We start from the raw sequence: 21,526 nt of genomic DNA, 5'->3' as shown, positions 1-21,526 counted from the left end.
GTCTGGAGGAAAAGAACACATTCAGATATCAAAAAGGATTATAGTATGGGTTGGAAAATGAGCAGCAGTAATATACTGCACATCATGTTGTGTGTCCTGTATATCTAAGCTTAATGGGGAATCATAGGAGTTCATTCTTACTCTTCAAGTATTGAGACACCACAGTGTAATGCTATGGTGTTTGTGATTTTGACTGTATATGTTTCTTTCCTTCCGGGGTAAATCTTTCAGGATCTCATCAAAAAGTTGCGAGTTGGAATCGTACTATGGATGCTCCTGTTGGTGGGCTCATATCCAGATTTATTATCTGCTGTTGTGGCCTTGGTGCAGGCTGCCCTGAGTGCTGCTCCAGGCTACGTGAACTTCATCTGACCCTGAACTGCTGCTTGCAGCTAGCGTCTTCTATCTGTGACTGCACTGTCTTGAAGTTGAGCAAAAAAACACAAAACATATATAAAATATACATTTTAATTGTGTTTGGGACATTTGACTACATTGATTCCCTCTAAGGTTAAAGCTGAAATGCTGATGTGATATTACACCTCACTCCCTGCGCCTAAATGACAAATTATTATTTTCATGCAAAAGAAAAGGTCTTAACTGGCCTTGATACAGCCCATAAATTTTGTGATGGATTTTGAGACTGCTAGAGCTCTGTTTATACGCAGTGGACTAATAATGGATGGCTGACCCTTTTCACCAGCCTCATCCCAACCTGACACTAATAGTGAGATGTTTTGTTTGCTGCCATCACTTTACATGATTTCTGCATACTTCCCCCAACATAAACCTAATGCCAATCATGATCTTAACCCCAGACCTAATTTCATTTTTTTTAATTGTTTGCATGGATAAGGCCCCTTGCTGCTTGCTGCTTTTGCTGTGAAAAGACTGTCATCAGCAGGAGTACAAATACACACAAAGACAGATGTATCCCTCTCCAGAAACAAGTGCTGTGGATGGTCTCAGGTACTCACAGTCTCCTGTAGTTTCATATTCATATTTAGGGGAGTAGGAACTGTAGCCAGCTGGCGTGCGGGTGCGCACACTGAAGACGTACCAGGTCGCTGGTTTTAAACCTGAGATGATCACACTGGGAGCCTTGGTGCGCGTCGACGAGTAGCTCAACTGCTCGTGCTCCTGTGGGACAGAGTGGAAAATGATCAAAATAATCCAAACCGTTCAGAGAGGGTTTTCAACCAAAAATGATCCAGTCATTGACGGCCACATTTACATACATGAAACGTGCAGTACAAATAGTAAATGTCTCTTTCACTATGGTGGCTGCTGATTGCACAACTAGTGACAAGGACTGCCTTCTATCCTCATTCTACTCTAAGGGAGAACTCAAAACCAAACTTGAAGTTTTCTTTTGGAAAAAACAGTTACTGTAGTGTCTTTTAAAATAATGTGCACATAATTATGCAGAGAGAGCAAAATGAATTGTCTATTCAGCTTTAAAATGGGTTATTATCTGCCCTTGGAAGCATATTTGTAGTGCTTTATAATCATGTAATGGGCACTATAGACTGCATTTGTGCCTTGGGACCCCTTTTTCTCCTAGGAAGAATGGCTTGGACCATTCTTTTGGCTGATAAGATGAGAGGAGCTGATGTGGTTGGCTATAATTGAAGCTCAGCCCAACTCCAGCTGCTCATACTGTATGAGTAGTACTGTAATATTGCTAACAATTCCAGATACTGCTGTGCTGCACTAGGACTGCACTTACATCTTAAAATTACAAAAAACTTTGCTGGTCACACCCACGTGGGCTCTCACCCCAAATCTAGTGTTTGCACTTGCATCCAGTTTCATGAAAACATAGCTTTAAACACAGCATTGACAATCTATACGTGGATCAATAATAAATATGTACAATTTACCTAAAGATGCCAATTTTAATTGATGATGATCATTGAAACCATATATCTGCTACTGAGTATATCTATCCAACAATAATTCAGAACAGTGCGACTTTAAATTGAAGACCTCCAGGATGCATTCAAGCACTTATGCTTATTTGGATGCATGAACAATCTCTTCTGATGCTGTGTTGAAAAGCAAAGGCTTAATTTTTCACGCACCACTTCCTTTTATTTGGACAACATCATGGATAACACGTCTTAGCAGGATATAATCCCAGGTCAGCAGTGTTGTATTTGACTGTTTAATCAGTGCACTACATTGCTGTGTCAGAATGTTAAATTAGTAGGGGCCATGACGATTTTTTGGTCTGAGGCCAGATTGACTTGTTTGACCATAAAGACCTAGAAATAATATCTGTTGATTTTCATACAAATAATGAAAAAATGATTTTACACACTTGCATGATCCTCATTTTTTTCTTGAAATCTCCAAATTCTGGCTAAATTCATTGCTACAATTTTCTTTGACCTGAACAAGGATCATAATTTAGTCAGCCAAAATATGGGTCTACACCTTGCTACTTCCCTACAATTTTAGTCTGGACCTGGACACAAGCTGAAGTAACTGTACCTTCTCATAATATTTGATCTCGTAGTCGAGGATGGGCAGCGTTGTGTGTTCAGGTTGCTGCCAGGAGAGAGCAATGCTGTTTGGAGAGGCCCAGTCCTTCTTCAGAGACCCGACCAGAGACGGACCTGGTTTGAACACAAAATACACTGACATGAGCTTAAATGACAAATAGCACTGCACTGAGCAAACTGATTTAACATAAATGCACAATTCTCCTCCAGTCATTCTGCCCTTCGACCTGCTTTCCCACCGAGACTTTAAGGAAGAAAAAACTACAAAAATACCAAAGACTCTTTTTGGGTGGAGAGACTGAGCGCCTCTCTGCAGCTTGATGAAATGGTATTTTCTAAGTGTGTGCTTTATTTGCTCTTCAGTTTCAAGGAGGCTTACATTGCTTAGTTAAATTTACTTGAATTCAATCAGCCATATATTTTGTTGACTGAAGATATATTTAGTTGAACTTCATCTTAAATTGCAGTTCAGACCATAAAGCTTTCAATCATGAATCATTCCTTTATTGTCAAATACTTTGATTAAAGACCAAATACCAGTAAAACTAATGACATTCCCTTTAACCTCAGGTGTAGTTTGTGCCAATTAACAAGCATGCTAACATGCTAAGTGTTCAGTACTACCTGCTAAATATCAGCATGCTAACATTATAATCGTAAGCATGTTGCACGCTGATGCTACCATTTAACTACCATTTAGCCTAAGTGCAGCCTCACAGAGCTGCTAGCGTGGCTGTAGACTGTTAGCCTTGTTGATCTCAGGAGAGCCAGTTGACCCCAGCTAGCAGTCAGTTTGATAAGAATGTGAACTGAATACAGAGTGAGGAGTTTTTCTGTGGTGCAGCCAGTACACAATGAGACATAGCACAACAGTAAATCCAAATGGCCGACAACGTGTGTGTACGTAACACACACATACACACACGAAACAAATAGTATATCACCTGGTTACCTTGTCAGCAATAATTATAACATGCATGCTCACACTCTTTGTATCATATTACAAAATAGGCTTTAATCCTTTCAAGTCAGTGGGAAAAAAGACATTCACACAGCTATTCCCTTCTCCCATAAGATCATCTTATTTTAATTGAAAAGTTGAGGAAGCTACATCTTCTTTCCTTTGACTGAATTGCATTAGCTTTGCTCTATGAATTTCTGCTGGGTAAATAATTGCACTGAGCTCCCAAGAGAGGTCAGCAGATGTAACTGCCCTGAGAGTCATTATAATATATTATATCATCTAATGTTACAGAGCTGACTCATTATGTGGATATAAAATGTAGGCCTGCTTTTCTCATGTGCATTCAAAGTGAAGTGATGACACTGACACAATTTTTTTTTTCCATTTATTCTACAGTAGCGTGCCTGGGGAAGCTGTTTGCAGTTCTCCCTTTGTCTGAGGCCGGGTATTTGGGGAAGCTTTGGGTTCAGGGGAAGCATGAGGGACCAGGGATGGGGGTTTAGGGTTTGGGGGCTGTGGAGGAGAGTCTTGGGGTTAGGAGTTGGGGGGCTAGCTGATATGAGAGGTGTGGGCTGTAGGGATTTGAGCTTGTTAGCCAGAGACCCACTGCTGCTAATCTGATAGAAGGAGCTGAAAGTGAACACCTCTGCTAGCCTTGTCCCTCTCTTTTCTCTTTTCTCACCAACCTGCCTCTTTTTGTCCATTTGCTCTCCATCTGTTGTTGGCTTTATCTCTTCATATGCTCATGCAACTCTCTGTCCTCCTTCCTTTCCAGCACATCTCCAAATCTCCCTCCTCGCTCAGAGTGGGAAGAAATTAAATATCAGTATGTTAGGGAGCAGGAACTTAAAAAGGAGAAGAGTTCAAACTTGGTTGGAAGAAAATGGGAGACGTGGAGGTTTAAGTATGACTTTAAAATGGTGTTTAGCTAAAGAAGAGGAGAAAGGCTCAAATTCTGTGGAAATACACAAACATGTTTGCCATTATTCACGTACCCAACTGATGATGACTGATTACAAATGACTAAAACATGCAGTTAATCAAGCGGCCAACAACTCAGCCAATAATTTTAACTGGATCAAAACTTGGTGACCGATGAAATAGGGCTGGAGGGGTTAGCTGTACTGTGCAGCATCTAGTTTAGAGTCACTTTTACATTAAATGCATTTTAATGCTTGGCTTCTCCTTAATAACCGCCAACTTAATAGCCATTTAAAATTTGGTAGGTTGTCTGAAATGTTAGCAAAAACAGAACAACATAATATCACGCGTGAGTGAAAATGGCTAATAATATTAGCATAATCTGCAAACTCAAAGGGCAGGGTGTGTGTATGCATACATGTATATGTTGGGGTTTACTGTATGTGAGAGCGTGTGTGTGGGTTAGTGTGCATGTTTTTATCTTAAAAAGAGTATGGAGCAGCTGAAGTAGAAAATAAACTCTTTTTGTTCCAGCAACATAATAAGCCAAAGCTGCTGAAATCTTATTAGGTGTTATTATTACATATAACCTCTGATATGGCCATTTTACTCAGAGCATGCTCGTATCCTCTGCTCCGTCTGTCCTCAGTGGCAGAGAAAATTCATCTCGGGGGGATTTTATCTGATCTAACTCTGTCTAATGAACCACTCTGTTGAAGCTGCGACGTCGCAGTGTTTCTTGTGCTGCTTATGCCAGCTGGGTACAACACTGGCGGCAGGGTGGTGTGGTTTGCGGCTAGAGTCATGCAGTGGAGGCATCAAACTAAGACACAGCAAGATGGCTGGCATCTGCTGTTAGCATGTTGGCCCCTGATAGGGAACAATAAACACAGCCTAAATACAATCTCCCTCTGACACACAGATTCAAATCAGCCTCCCACCGCAAGGCACTGCAAAACACACACACATAAGGACTTGTGCAAGCAAACAAGGGAGCACAGTTTGCAGGAAGCACATGCGCACGAGATGCACACACACACACAAACAGTCAAGAGCTGACACATGTAAAAACAATATGTTTGTTGGAGAAGCAGGACCACTGTCTGGCTGGCAGAAAATAATAGCCAGTGGAAATATGGCAGCTCTGCTTGCACGTCAAAGACAGAAGTCATCATGACACAACACTCCTTCCCACAAATTCCTTCCCACAGCAATCATACAAAAGCAACAGTTAGTCTAATTGAGCCATTTTTCACAAACCGAAATATATATATATACATATACATATATATATATATATATATATATATATATATATATATATATATGGTATATTTTTTTCAACTAGAGTCTGTGTTTCTACTAAGAGAGACTGAAAAGAAGCTCACATAGTGGATGTTATCTTATGTGATCTAGATGCATTCTGGGTTATTTTACACAATGGATAAGAGGAGTATGTAATGGGTTTTTGGACTAGAGTTATAGCACTGAATACATTGTACACTGAATATAGTATTAGTGCTGGTCTTTTGAAAATTGATGAGTTCGTCAGTGTCGTCTAGATGTAATGTAATAGACGTTTATATAATTAGAGTTTGAGGACAAGAAGCCTTAAACCTGAACTGACCGTGAAAATACATTTTTAGATTATATGCTACAGTAGAAACTGATGTACATGAGGGATTACTATACTTTCTTCTAAAGTCCAATTGTAGACATATTTGTCTAAACAATCATTGAAGACTGATGATTGATGACATTGAAGCAAAAGACATCATGTGCCTCTGAAACACAACACTGTCTCCAGGCGTTTGGCAAGATACTTTGAGGACACAGGACACAAGGCAACCGTCTTTAATGATTCTGTATGTGGGTTATTAAGAGCTGCAGCATGAAATGACGCCAGAGGAACTCACTCTCTTTCTCTGAGATTCAGGAGCATTGGAAAGCCATTAGAAACACCAGTCAATTACAATGCCCGATGGATGGATTTTCCAGTCAAGCGTGGTTAAGCTCAACATAAACTAATGGGGAGTCTTTAAATGAGCTTGACCTGCATATGATTTTAATTAGCTTTCCTGCCCTAAAGGCTTCCATTAAGTGTTTGAAAAAATCAATAGAGCCAGTATTGATGCTGTGCGAGAGCTTAAACGATGTCCTAACACTCCACTGATTCACTGCTGATAGAGAGATAGAGCCAGGGAGAAACACACATACACAATGTAGGTGCTCTTGTTTACAACAGTCATATTGATATGTGTGTCTCTTTTCTAGGTGTCTGGTTGTGTTTGTCTTGCGGCCGACCCAAATTGGCCTTTCAGCATGCATCGTCATTGGTGAATAGAACGAAAAGATTGACTGGAGCAAACACATGCTGTTCAAACATACAAATATTCAATTCACCTGAATTCGATTTGATTTAATTCAAATGAGTTCAATTCAATACCATTTGACTCCATCCCAAGCACTGCCATCGTCAAGACGTGCTTCAGAAGCGCTCGTTGCTTTAGGAACTAAGGGAACGAATGAATGAATTGAAGTTGTCTCCAACGTTACCGCTGGGACCTCAGGTAATCATCTGGAGCAATGTCACATTTGTAGGATCTGTAATGTGTGTGTGTGTGTGTGTGTGTGTGTGTGTGCAACTGTGGTTTTGTGTGTGCTGCTTTTACAAACCGCGAGACAAAACTGAAGTGACACAGGGTCTGCTTTGGGGACTATCATCATTACCCTTCATTAATGCTGGAGGTCATTCCCATTGCACTGTGGGTCATCGGCTCTCTGACGTGAACTCCGAGCACAAACACACAGACCACACCACAGAGCCCGGTCAACGGTCAAATAAACTGTTGTTTCTAATTATAGAGAGAGTTGATATCCAGCTTAAATAAGTGACTGATCTGTCTCAATCAAACTCAATCAAGCACAATATAATTGAAATTGCTGCCTCATTAGCACTGACCCCTGTGTCATCATCTGAGAGTCATATCCCTCTGCAATATGTTTGTTGTCAAGATATGTGTTTAAGGAACAGTTTGACACTTCAGCTCTGTTGCTGAGAGTTAGATGAGAAGACTGATACCAGTCTCATGTCTGTGCATTAAGTATGAGGAAATCATTAGCTTAGCTTAGCTTAGTAAAGACATAAAGAAGCAGAGGGACACAGCTAGCCTAGCTCTATCCAAAGTTAAAAAATCCACCTGCCTCTAAAACTTACTAATTGTAACGTGATGTAAAAATTACAATTTGCAGTTTTACAGGAAGTTACCTGCTTTCTTGGTAAACAACAGCCTGGAGTCTTGCCATTGCTATGAGGTTAAACACTCATTAGTTAGTTAGTAAGATCATCATCATTTCACGTCATGACTGGCAGGTGTAGTGTTGCATAACTCACATAATTTTCACATCCAGCAGCAAAACATTTCATAGTGGAATTTTGTGTAAAAAAAGTGTAGCAAACATTTCACACTCAAATAAAATTTCAGAAAGTAAATATAGTGCACTAGGTAGCAAATAGGGAGTGAATTTTGGACACAGCCTTTGTTATTAGTAGCTTTCATAGTGGCGACTCTCCATTTCCCGTACAGGGTTTTTGTCCAGTCCACCGAGAGATTTCTGCGAAGCTTCCCCTTTTGGAGTAACTCAGATTTGAGAACTTTTGGGACCTTCGGATTTGATCTTCAAAGACGATACTGGTCATTGCATAGCACCTGTGCACCTGCCTCTGAATCCATTCCACTGTGTACTTCGGGTGGCATCACATTCCTTCCTTCGCCTCCTTCACTATAATCTCCATATAAAGTGCTGCAATTTGCTGGCCAATCATCTACAGCAATCTCTCTCCCTACTGTGGTGATATGGGCTTTTTCTAGAGGCATATTGTTGCTGTCTGCAGTCTCAGAAAGGAAAAATGGATGTGACCCCTATGACACTAAATAGCTGTCAACCGGATCTAAACTGGGACAGTTTCTTGTTCTCCCTCGGTACACCTGCAATCCCCCCCTGCTGTGGTGGCTGTCTTTAGTATGACAGTGGAGAAAAGCTCCTTAGACTCCTTTGCCCCATCCAGATGGTGGCTTCAACAGTCACCCGGACCATTTATCATGTGTATCTGCTGAGTACAGGGAGTTAACAGGTAATTAAAATCATCAGTCACACAACAAAAGCAGGCATCGGGGAGGCGGAGTAAAAAGAGAAAAGGAAAGAGACCTTTCTGTGAGTTCTGAGCTATTTCCACTCTCTTTCTGTGGCTTTGAGTTGGTGTAGGAGAGTGGAGACTGAGGAAATGGAGGTAGGGAAAGTAACAAAAAAGGAAAAAGAAAGGAGACGCAAATCAAAGGAACCTAGTGAGACAAAGTCTGACTTTGGATGGTCTTTGACTTGCAAACAGCCTGTAACATTTAAACCTTTGTCTTCTTGTTAAAAGACAGACAGACAGCTACAAAGCGAAAAGAAGAAGTGTTGTCTACTGTCTCGTAGAGGAGGTTTGTGTGCTAGCTAGCCTGTCTGACACTCTGAGGTCCCGTCTTTAATAGGGTCCCAGCTTGCCACTGATCCCTCTTGTTCCCACTTAATGGGGATGTGGAGACGCAATGACGTGTGGGGAAAGGCCAGTGAAACCGGCCCTATACTGGCCCACCACAATCAATACTCATTTGGCCTCCACCTCTCTTTCCCCAAAAGTAATTAATGAGAAGAACGGAAGTCTCTGGCTGCTGACAGCTGATTTCCCTGCCGGTCCCTGTCCTTAACACCCTGTCCGCTTCTCATGCTGCTACTTAAAAGCTTCGTTATGTTTGAAGCCAAGCATTCAGTATTGGAAAGTGACACAGATATTGGCAGACACAGATGTTGAAGTGCATAATGTTCTCACATGCATTAGGCTAAAAACCTAAAAGAAGAGGTGTCATTCTCTACTACCAGTTCAGTGTAGTCAGATAAAACACACATGCATTTGCTCTTTCATTTTTCTTTAGACCTATATTAAATTTGCAATATGAAATTTTGGCCTTGTGTCTTTCTCATCTAATATGAGAATTTGTTTGATTACACATTTATTGTGCAATGGATAACCACAGTCACTTTTTATTTGAAATTCAAACTACCGTTTGAACAAGAGAAAACAATAAAAATTCAATCTTGATCCTGATGATCTGTTTGAAAGTTCTCAAGTGAAACAGGCCTCAAGTGAAACGTGCGTCTGCACTGTGCGTCTGATCCATTGCATGTCCATCAGTAAACTTGGCTATTGTTGTTCTTCGCTACCATCAATGGAAAAATTGTGGATGAAGTCTGTTTGCTTTGTTTGTAAAATGCAACTGTATTACATTAATGTAATGGAAAAAATGTTGATCCCACAACATAAGATTAGGTGACAGTGATGGTTTTGGTGATTGTGACATTATGACAAATTTTGTTTTACATAATGCAAATGCTGTTCCTACACAACAGGAATTGTGGCAAAAATAAATATACTTTGACCTGTTACGCATAAATATAGTTAGCACTATATATCAGAATAGAATAAAAACTTTCAGTAGCTTCAAAATATCCTCTTGTCTCCTCATCTCCTGTGCAGAGGGAGAGGAGTGGAGAGCCACTGCAGTGGAGGTACAGTATAAATAGCAGTCGACCCTCCTATAGCACCCAGAGCACACTTACTGCAGCAGAACACACAGCAGGCAGAGTGGCAATACGCTCTTTCCTATAGAGCTCATTTCAAGCAGAGCCATCTATACACAACCCTGCTGTCAAAGTCAACCATCCCAGAGTTAAAATAGCCCACACAATTGATAGAATGCTGTGTGAATGGGTCATAAAGGATTGCTTGAACACAGAAGACAGCAAGGACTTTAAAAGCACTCATGATGCACAAGGTGACAGTGAACGTGTTGAAGAATAACACAGTCCTCGTTTGGGGCCAATCACTCACAACTTCTACAAAGGTGTAAAAGGTCACACTTTCATGTTTTCTATGGAACAAGGAAAATGCCATTTTGCAGAAATGTTCTACATCCTGTTAATCTTTTTCTTTTGTTACTGTGGCACTGTACATTGGTCAACTACTGCAAAAGTGAGACAAACTCATACTTAAGGAACAGAAAATGGTCAGACAAATCAATACTAACAAACTATTGCTCAAGGAGGCATATTTGAGGAGTGAGGACGGTGCACTAAACAGCTAATAAAAAACTGTCTGACAACGTATGAACAAACGCATGAGTGGTGACATGTAGTCACGTACATGACGTGTTTCACAAAAAGAGGCAGCTTGTCAATGTATTTGATGTCTCACTCTGAATATATTTGAATACACAGTGGAAATTGAGTATTAACTGTAAAACCTTAAGCTGAGTGTGTCTTCAGTGGTTGTTAAAATGTATAAAGGTCTACGGAGATTTAAGAGAGAACCGCTGTCATTATGAATGGTTTTATGGAGTGAGGCTAATACAATTTCATTTAAATGAACTGAAGTGACTAAAGGCATTGGCAACTGATTTATCTAACTTTCAGAAGACAATGGGACTGCATTCTTGGGAGGAAATTCAACCCGAAGATTGAAGAGGGGACTGAGATGGGAGTTGAGAGAGAGAAAACTTCAGGGAACATCCATCAGGATTGCAGAACAATGAATCCAATCACTCTGTATTAATGAGCCAATGCTTAAAATAGTTCCCGTTGTGAGGTGAAGTCAGGGGAAATGATCTTTGCGGGGGGGGGGGGCTTCCTGATAAAAGTCTGGGCATAAATCATTTTGTGGAGTAGAAATAGCTAATCTCTTTTCCTTCAAACTCCCCACCTGCTCTGAACACTGCTGAATAGCGATCCTGGGGAATAGCTATTCTTAACGCTGACTGGTGAATGGGTGACTTACTGTATGTCTGGAGGGCTCAGAGGAGCTGGCAGAAGATATATATGGCCACACACAACACTGTACATGACGGCCTTTAAAACTTCAAGAAAAATCCAGCATCCAGCCATGCTGAATGACTTACCAAGCAGATTTGTAGTGAATGAGATCGTAGCATATGATTTGATGGCTATTCCCCGAGGAACTCTGTGATAGTTTAAATAGAGGTCAACATTATTTCTGAATTGATATCTGTACTGAGCAGCACTGAGGTTATTTTCTACAAATGTATCAAGTTTGATCACATATACAATTGTTTGTTGGTTTGATAACATGCATGCAAGGAGTTGTGTTTTGGCTATCATCATGGCGTAACAATTCTCTGTCAACAAAAACTGATAATTGATAGCAACGTGGCCCTAGGGACTGCATTGTCGGTTGGTTGGTTCACCACTTTGGTCCAGACAGAAATATCTCAACTATTGGGTGTATTGCCGTTCATGTGCCTTCAAAGATTCATTGTAAAAACTTTGGTGACCCCGTCAGTTTTCATATAGCGCCATCACCAGGTCAAAATTCATATTTATTAAATAATTTGGTTTATGACTAAATATTTTCAAAACTAATGACGTTTCCATCAACCTCAACTGTACTTTTTGTTTAGTCCTAATTAGCAAATATTAACTTGCTAACATGCTAAACTAAGATGGTGACCATGGTAAATATTATATCTGCTAAAGCATGTTAGCATTGTCACTGTGAACATGTTAATGCAGAACTCCTGTTGCTCCGAAAATACACACTCTGCCAGCCCTGTCCATGGTGAACGCCTATTAAACATGTTTGATTTTGTCAGAACAGCCATGACAACAAAAAGACTGTAGGCGATTAAGAAAGTCCCGACTGAGTTTTTGATCAGGCTACATCTAACGACGTGGGTGACGAGGGCGCACACCAACAGAGGTAACATGATCTCATGATTTTATTCCAGAAATGTGGAAATCTGTCTGCAAAAGTAAATCGCTTGAAATGTCATTTAGTGTAAAGCCAGAAAACCACCATGGTCACCAAACTGACAACTGCAGGGAGAGTGTGTGCCTTCAGAGCGATGTGACATTTTTCAGATTATCTGGGTTTTGGAATAATGGGCCATCGGAACAATTGGATGGCAACCCTGGTCCTTCAACACATGAAGACCAGCTTATTCAGGAATGGATAACACAATAGATCACTGAGGATGGTTAATCCTAATAAATGGCATTCATCCTGTATAGCAAACTCCTCAAACAAATGCATTATTCTTGTCAGGGCCTGCAATGCTATGACAAAATATATTTTAAAAAAAGCTTTGGGGCTATTTTACATTGCACTAAAGCTTATCAATTACTTGGGAGTTTATACTGATCTCTCAACTAATTCACACTAATCCTTTATTTGTGTCCCTAAAGTTTGTGTTAACTGTATGACTTTGTCCTTTGCCCACACTATCTGCTGTTACCCATATTAAGCAGGTGGGTATTTGTATGCTGTAACCTGAATACAAATAAAGAGACACAAGGCCAACATTGGTACAGATCTCCCTACTGGGCACAGCTGTGCTAATATGCCCCTTCTCACCTCATTCTCACTTCTGCTAGCTCTTATCACCTCTCTATTTCTCATCCCCCACAAAAGTATACCCAAATACAACTCGAATCAATAACAGCCTGAATTATATGACCATCTCCCTCCACCTCCTTTCTACCTAAATGCAAAATGCAGATATGTCACAGTTCAGACATTTAGTATTTATGGTGCACCTAAAACATGACAATCATCCCTTGTATTCTCCTTGTTTGACTCCACATCTGTTGTTTTTCTCCAAACTGAACTAGTCTGAGTTTATGTATGTGTGTGTGTGTGTGTGTGTGTGTGTGTGTGTGGTAGTAGCAGGTCAGGGGCACAGATAAAAGAGGGCGCTGAAGGGCAGAAAATGGGCAGGGGGCAACAGATGCCCCAGGTCACATCGAGCCCCATGGGAAGCCAGCTAAACAAACCTGCCAACAAAAACAGTGAGCAAACACCTGCTAACATCGTATCGCAGATGCACACATTCATTATGTCTACACAAACACACACACACACACTCATGCTGTTATGTACAGTGCATACCATTATAAACCTACCTGAGCCCTCTTGCACACTCTTGTAGGAACAATATATTGAGCTGGCCACCTCTATCATGAAGTTTGTTTGATTAAATATTTATTAAAGTCTGATCTTCGCTACACCACTTGTCTATGTGAACCCACCATACAATTCAATTCTGAGACAACTGAATATTTTCTTGTAAAGTACCAATTATCAGTATATGGGTCATTCCGCCAAAAGAGTGCAATTTGCTCGTTGTAACTCTTCAAAATTAAACTTAATTTTTCATTCCATTTCAATATAGAATTTAGTAATATACACATTTACTCATTCAAAATGAGTACTGGTCAATCTCAGGCTACTTTATTTAATTTATTGCAACTTTCGAAAGTTTATTATCGTTGCATTTTTTTCTCTGCTGTTACCAAAACTCAAATGCCATTTTAAAACCATGTTTAAAAGAATATCAACCACATACATTGTTTTCCATTTGAAAAAGAGTTAATGTAGAAGAAATGGTTGGTTACATGATGAAAATACTAATATTTATGACAAAAAAATTACTATATTTTGACCAGAGTTGTATTTCTCTAAGAATGCAAATCAAACCTTTTCCTTTATAGGACATAAAAAAACCAAATTTAATCCAAAGATTGAGCATGTATTTCATTAAGCAATCAGACAACTGTTGGAACCAATATGAATGTAAAAATACAGTTTATTTTCTTTATTTTTGAAGAAACAATTGAATAATCAGAAAAAAACATTTGGTAACAGGAATGAAAATCGGTAACAGGAATGAGTATGTGAGTGCGTTATGTGAGTGTGTGTGATCTGTTTATTGTGTCAAACCCATTGCACTACTGAGCTACATGAAGAACATCATATTAAAATACATTGTTGCTAGTATTGGTAAGATTAAAAGACAGAACATATACAAAATTATTAAAATACATCAACATTTCAAAAAACTGTTAGAGGTAGTATAGTAGGAGTAAAAAAGGAAAGGCCCACTAACTGCAAACTATGTGAGACATCAGGTTTGAATGAGAGATCTGAATTCTGTGTGTGTGTGTGTGTAAACGTACTGGCTTTGTGCCTTTGTGTATGACACAGTGAAAGACGAGAAAGAGTGATGTACTGTAGTGGTTTGTCGGTTTGTCTTGCTTCTCTCCCTTTAGCATGTCACGGATCCACAGTATTGGTTCTTTACATCTGAATAAGATAAAATGGACACAGACAAAAAGTTAAGATGTTACGTTCTTGGATCTATGCATTGGCCATCATTTCCAATAAATTTGAAAATATTCTACACCTTCTACAAAATATATTCATTATCCCCAGTTTTACACCAATCATGAGATTTAAAAAAAACAAGTAACTGACCTCTTCTAAGACTTTCTGTAGCTTTCCCCAGATTTCTTTGTCAATTTCCACATGACGTGATGTGACTGGTTTAGGGGGTTTGATGACGGACACAATATCATCGAACAGGTACCACAGAATATCATCTCGGGCTGGCCAGAAAAACCTGTTAAACCCCTACTTTTACTCAATGGTCCCTGTAATTATGATTCACAAAACTGATCTCAGATGACAGCAACTTTAGTGAGCCTATTTCATTTAAAATGTATGCAATCATGTAAACTAATTAATATTCATTCATTCATTATATTATTTACATTCATTCATTTATTGTATTCTTTTGATTAATATAAAAGGGCATCAGAGGGCACTAGCCTACTCATTGCTGTTACCGCCAACTCAGTGCTGTTACTCTTTATTTGAGTAACAGCAATGAGGGTAACAGCAATGAGTTTTTAGCATAAAATTAGCAATTGTGTGAAATCTAGCCACTTAGCATCTATGCTAGTAGCTTGAGCACATGGAGCACATTCTTAAGATTTAACTGAATATTTTACTTTTGATATCAACAAATATCGTCTTAGAGATAATTGAGGTAACAGGACTGAGTTTTTAGATTGACCGTCTCTGACACAGCTAATATATCATTAAATTTAAGGAAAAGTAAATGAGATAACTTACTTTTGGTCTCCCCATGACTTGCAGAAGACCCAAATGATGTCACTTCCAGCAGAAAATGTCACTGGTGGAATATTCCAAAATTTTCATTGGGGGGAATGTGTTTGGGTAACAGCAATGAGTGAAAACCTGGGGACAGCACTAAAATGTGAATTTTAACCAAAATATAATGACGTTTTTGTAAAACTTTTGTTTTACAAGTGTAGATAGAATATGGAGTCACACTTAAATGCAAAAAAAAATAGATTTTGGAAGGATTTTGTTCATGATGCATTGTGGTAAAGTGTAGCGTTTGGCTGTGGGGACAGGCAAGAAATGCTATGTATCAGTGTTTTGGATGCCTTTTTAAAATATTTAAAAAATATTTAAAAAATATATATCTGTAATTTCTACAATGATTCATGTGTACGGTGTTTTGTATATAATTTGTATTATATTATTACTTGTGTTTATACATTTAATATACAATAATATGCTGGGGACGGAAATGTCACTCTTTTGGCGGAATCGCCCATATGGTAGGCCCTCAAACTTCCATATTGGTCAAACCATGCTACTTATCTACAGTGCACATGTGTCTCCACACCCGTTTGACAGTGTAAGTACAGCCACATTCCTCCTTGCCAACTGCTGAATAGCACAGTACAACTTTGGACTTGATAAAGTGATGGTGGAGAACTTGAAACTGAAAAAAAATGCCAGGAAATCCCAAATCTGTACTGAACAAGAAGGTAACAGTTGGCTGTTAATCTCAGAGACTACATCAATACTTCCTGTTGCTACTTCACAATAAAAGGCGGTGCTTTGCCATTGGAGAGCTTTTAATGTGATCATAAACCAGCGAGGTCATGCCGGTTAAATAAAAGCAAAAACAGGAATGTTAGAGTGACACAAACTCAAAACAGCTTTCTCTTATTGTTTGCGTTTTCTCCAGTTACCTGTATCACCACGCAGGTCGAGCCAAATCATTTAATTATTTTGCTATTGCTCCCTTCAGTAAAGGAGCATGAAATCCCCTGATGTAATGGCTGAAGAGTGTAATACTGTTTGGGTAGATGAAAGAGATATTTTCTATATCAACATATTCATGTAGTTTCCACAGTAGCTTTTGTTCTCACCACTTTCCTAGAAGGCTGTGGGGGGTCAGAACTATAGCTCTGCTTATTTACCACCACTGTGCTGGAGCGTATCCCAGCGTGCATTAGATGAAAGGCAGGGAAATAGCCTGGACTGGTCTCCAGTCTATCACGGGACTGACAAAGAACAAAACAAACACAGACAGACCAATGTGGTCACATTCCCACCTGGGGGTAATTTGCAGTCATCAGACCACCTGTTCTACATTGTTTTTGGACTGTGGCAAACTGAGCACCCTGAGGAGAGCCGCCACACAAACACAGGGAGAACATGTGAACTTCACATAGAAAAGGACCAGAGCTTATACCCTGTTGCTCTGAGGCAGGAACCAAACTGACTGATACCATCCCTGCATTAGAATCTTAAGTCTTAAACAAGGAAAAATACATCAATATAAAGACATCCCTTCATCACTTAAACCATAAAGTGACTCAAAACACCTGTCAGACTTGGGTCTGTAATGTGTCACTTTATTTTCCTTTTGGTGAGTCTTTTCATTTAATATTCTAGGTTAACAAGGATATACTGTATGCTGTGGAAACCCTGCGCAATTCATTTAGGATGTAGAGCTGAACCATGCATTACCTGGGTATCGTAGATCATTCTTTTAGCTGAAGAGAGGAGCAACACACAGAGTAAATCTGTTGTGTGTGCTGGTGGTAGTAAATATGATGTGAAGAGCAAAGGCTGATGGGAAATACTGACGATCTTGATGTTATGTTCTCATGCTGTCTGGTCGTCTCTGTTTCTCCTCCACTCACCACTAGCGTCCCTCTGACGACTCTCTTTATTTATCTCTTTTCTCATCTCTTTCTTTCCCTGCGTCTCGTTCCTCTCTTTTTCCCCTTTCTTTCTCTTTGTAGAGCTGATGGCAGCGGCTGGGTTGTGATCCAATCACAGGCTGGCTGCAGCAATCACCGTCTGCTGATTGGTTTTATAATCCTCACTCAGGATCTCAGATGGGAGAGAATCAGCTGGCCAAGAAGGGCTGCTCTGAAAGCTGTCATACTGATGCACACACTCATGCACCCACGTACACACAAGACTTCCTTCCTTTCTCTCTGCATCTATATCACATTTCTCGACTTCACATCATTGCTTTCATTCTCTGTACAAAAGTTCTCTATGAATGTGTGTGCATGTATGTGTGGTGGGATAGCAATGATTGAACAACAAAGAGGAAAGGAGAGTATCACTCAGCTTAAGTTCTGTATCTGAAACAAACTGTTTCATCTCGTGTGTGTGGCTGTCTGCATGCTTATAGCGCAGCTGTATGTATGTGTGTACATGTACAATAACAACATGTGCATCCATGTATTTTCAAATATGATGCAAGACGTCCTAGCCCTACAACACCTCACTAGGGTGCGGAAGGAGACTTAAATATGAGTGAATTGCAGTAAGGCTACACACACACTTCAACCCAAACTCCCAGATCAATAAGCTGAGCTGTAACGCTCACATTTAAACATCCAGAGAAGAAAAGGTAATCTTCAAGGCACAATATCTCAGCTAAATCCCCAAGTACTCACAAGTAACACTGGAGAGTTTGATTTGCCTTCTAGCATGGATAACCATATGAAAAGAGAAAAATTTAATTAGTCAATACACACAGGTGCTGTTCATGAAAAATACAATAACTCATATATAAACACACACACACGAGTGGCACCAGAAAAGGCCAAATCCAAATCTGTGTTTGTGTGGGCTGGGTACTTTATTTCCCTATTCTCACAACAGGTCCCCTATACCTTTTCATGTTTATTGTGTCTAGGACAATTATTACTGGGACTTGGCTGTGCGTTACATCTAATATCCTGTGTTCTGCATCTTGCATTTTAAATCCTTTTTACATCCTGCATCGCTTGAGCTCGTACTTTCTGCATTGTTGCATCAGCCTGTAACCTACTGTATGTCCTATTTACTGTGTCCTTGTCCTAGTTGTATACGTTGTATGTAACGATAAATGAGACTCCTACCAGTAATGTGAGTGTCTATCAAAATGAATTGCTCAGGTGCTGTTTGGAAGCATTCATAGCAAAAGTAGAACGTACACTGTTCCTGTTAATCCCACAATAATTGGCTATTGCAACATTTTGGTCCATAATGGAGGTCTCAGGCCTGGCAAAGAGCCAGCAAAGAATTAAAAGTTTTTTGAGTCTTAGTTTGCTTTGAAGATTTCCTGTTTAATCCAACAAATTTTGAAACGCGTTTTGAATACGAGTACAATTTTTTTCATTGTTGTTTGACTGTGTCATTGGCTTGGTTTACATGAGCTACTGTATGCTAGCTGTAGTGTTTCAGGTGCATGCACTTCCCATGTGAGCTGCTGTGCATTCCTGTGCTTTTCTATAAATATCAAAGTGGTTACAGCAAAAAACAACTGACCTATGCATACAGGTTTGTTCCTGTTCTCTATATCGACTGTCCTCCACCACTGACTGTACAGGTCTTTATAAACATACATCCTCTCTACCAGTCCCAGCGTGTGTTTATTCTCACCTAAGGCCGCTCCACCTCTCTTCAATTTCAGCTCACAGGAATTGATTATTAATGCCAATAATCTCCAGGAGGTAACACTGTGGTGTGGGAAACCCAATTACCATCCTGTATCCTGTGACCTGCATTCTAAGCACCTCAACCTCTCTGCTGCGGTTTCTTTTCACTGTGTGTCCTACACCGAGTTCTTCAACCTAGACCTACACCCTGTGCCCTATATCTTTTTTCCTACTGCTTGAGTAGGAGTAGGAAGTATTTTCAAATTATCAAAAGCAATAGAAGAACCTACTCTTTATTTATACATCATGTGTGTCCAGACTATGAGTTCTAGCTCACAAGCTTTCTTCTCATTGTATTGAGACACAAGCACACAAGTGCTCCCAAAACCACAGAGATGAAGAATTTCTCTTTATACACACTGGGGTTATGCTGATATATCATTCTAATTTTGTCCTTTAATTAAATATCTAATCTGGTCCAGTCAGGTCCAGCTACGTCTGATAGGATGTTTCAGTTGGTTTTTATTACATTTTATTGTACAACTGATTCAGATTACACTTGTTGTTTACCCTGGCTGGATTAAAAAAAATCTCCCAGCTTTTACTCAAGCATGATTTGGCTCCTTTTAATTATTATAATTATAATCATTAGAAATGTTTGTGAGGAATGTCTCATGTAGTATACAATAGATGAAATTGAACACTGTGACTAACAGTATCAGTGTTAAAACGCCTTATTGAGCAAACCATGCAAGAAAACTAAACAAATGCATCCTTCCTACAGAGCAGCTTTCTACTTGTATCTTTATGACTCTATTTTATGTATTTATGTATTGACTGTGGCCTAAAAAAAGAAAAACTTTGGTCAAGCCCCAGTGTATATTTCCTTCCTGTATACATAAACACACACATACAGATACAGATGTGAGAAGTTTGTTTAGTTTGGAACCTCTTGGACACACACACACACACACCAAGCCACTGAAACCAAGCCACTGGGAGCATCATTCATTCCAGACCTGGAGGGAGAGGGAGACTGTGAGGCCAGGGCCTCTCTGTCTCTCTCTCTCTGTTACACATACATACATACATACATACATACATACACACATTCATGCACACACACTGTCCCCCCTGAGGTCAGCAGGATAAGCTGGTTTGAGGAAGGCATGTACCCTTCACTTCCTGTCAATGACAACATGGGCTGGTAGCCGCTACGCACCACTGAATCTAAATCACTGTCTCTCTCTCTCTCTCTCCCTCTCTTTTCCTCCCCCTATTTTTGTCTGTATCTCTCTACCTGACATCTATTCTGGAATATATTCTTGGGGAAATTGGCTTGTTGCAGTGGCAAATATACAGTCATAACAATAATAGGATGCAAGAAAGAAAAAATGTTTGAGTGTGTTTGTGTGTGTTCAGGAAATGAGGCACTTTGTTCTGCTTACTCATTCCAGCTCTCTGCACGGGTTAGTCTAATTTCCTAGGCTGATACAGTACTTTTGCTAAATAATAGACATCATTTTATTTTGTATTAAGTCTGTACCCTCTCTGGGCTTCCTGATTCTCGTTGTCTCACTATGCCAGATTTAACAGACAAGCATGCGCGCACTCATATAGACAAGTGTTACTTCTGTTAAACTGTGGTCATCAACCATGTGTCAGTTAATGGGTCAATGAGTGAAGTTGAATGGGTGATGAATTGGTAAGTGAGTTTAATAAGCTGGTCTTGGCCAAATTTCCTCTTTACAATATAAGAGATGTAGCCAAGGTCCTTTCCTTTTACAAAGTATTTTCCCTTAATAATCAAGAATATAAAGGACTTAAGAGCAAAACTGTCAAGGAAAAACTCATTTTTGTTTGTATATATTTCACATGATGGTACCATATTACTGGCATGAAAAATGTAACATGAATGCCTTAAAAAGTAGATAGAAAACTAGCATTTGTTCTTTAACCCACCCATCTCCTCTGTCTCCATTCTGTCATTTCTCTCTGGGCTCTAATCACACAGGGGACCGTCATCCTCAGCCTGTCTTTCTGCTCCTTCCATCTCTCTTCTCTCAAATGTCGTGTTTTTTTTCTGTCCATCAACCCCCTCAACACATTCTTCTGTCCCTTGGCTATTGGTGGATAAAACCCTACAGACATACCAAGACAGCTGGTTTGGACACGTTTCATTTCAGAGTTGAAAAGTATTTCTTTAAAGACTGGTTGAAATATACAGTACAGGGGGGTGTTTCCCAAACAATGATGGGTCATAGCTTACTGACCTAAATTACAATGGATTGTTACACTGATGAAGAAAAGTGCTGTCTGTCCTTGAGGGATTTAATGAGGATATACAATTACTGGACAGCGGTCTGACACAGCTTCCCTCTATGTGCTGCACTGGGTAGCTCTATGCAGCTCTTTACAAGAATATCCACATAATATTTTATTAATCTTGCAGAGGTTCTTATCTGACTTATGATGA

General features: G+C 39.7%; 1 protein-coding gene and 1 long non-coding RNA gene across 3 annotated transcripts in view; both read right to left on the bottom strand.

The window, feature by feature from the left end:
* Positions 1–21,526, bottom strand: part of epha6 (eph receptor A6) — a 147,693-nt gene that overhangs the window by 24,087 nt on the left and 102,080 nt on the right. For both annotated transcript variants that reach the window (XM_070914114.1, XM_070914115.1), the window contains 2 exons: positions 2,497–2,621; positions 978–1,140 (listed from right to left, as the gene is read on the bottom strand). In XM_070914114.1, the coding sequence (XP_070770215.1) occupies positions 978–1,140; positions 2,497–2,621 (288 nt within the window). The remainder of the gene's footprint in view (positions 1–977; positions 1,141–2,496; positions 2,622–21,526) is intronic.
* LOC139292387 (uncharacterized) lies at positions 14,134–15,489 on the bottom strand. The gene is made up of 3 exons (XR_011597619.1): positions 15,419–15,489; positions 14,759–14,934; positions 14,134–14,587 (listed from the first exon to the last, which is right to left on the bottom strand). It is a non-coding gene; the product is annotated as an uncharacterized lncRNA (long non-coding RNA).

Source organism: Enoplosus armatus, chromosome 11, assembly GCF_043641665.1.
Source record: "Enoplosus armatus isolate fEnoArm2 chromosome 11, fEnoArm2.hap1, whole genome shotgun sequence".
NCBI lineage: Eukaryota > Metazoa > Chordata > Actinopteri > Centrarchiformes > Enoplosidae > Enoplosus > Enoplosus armatus.
This window is presented reverse-complemented; position numbering and strand designations above follow the sequence as displayed.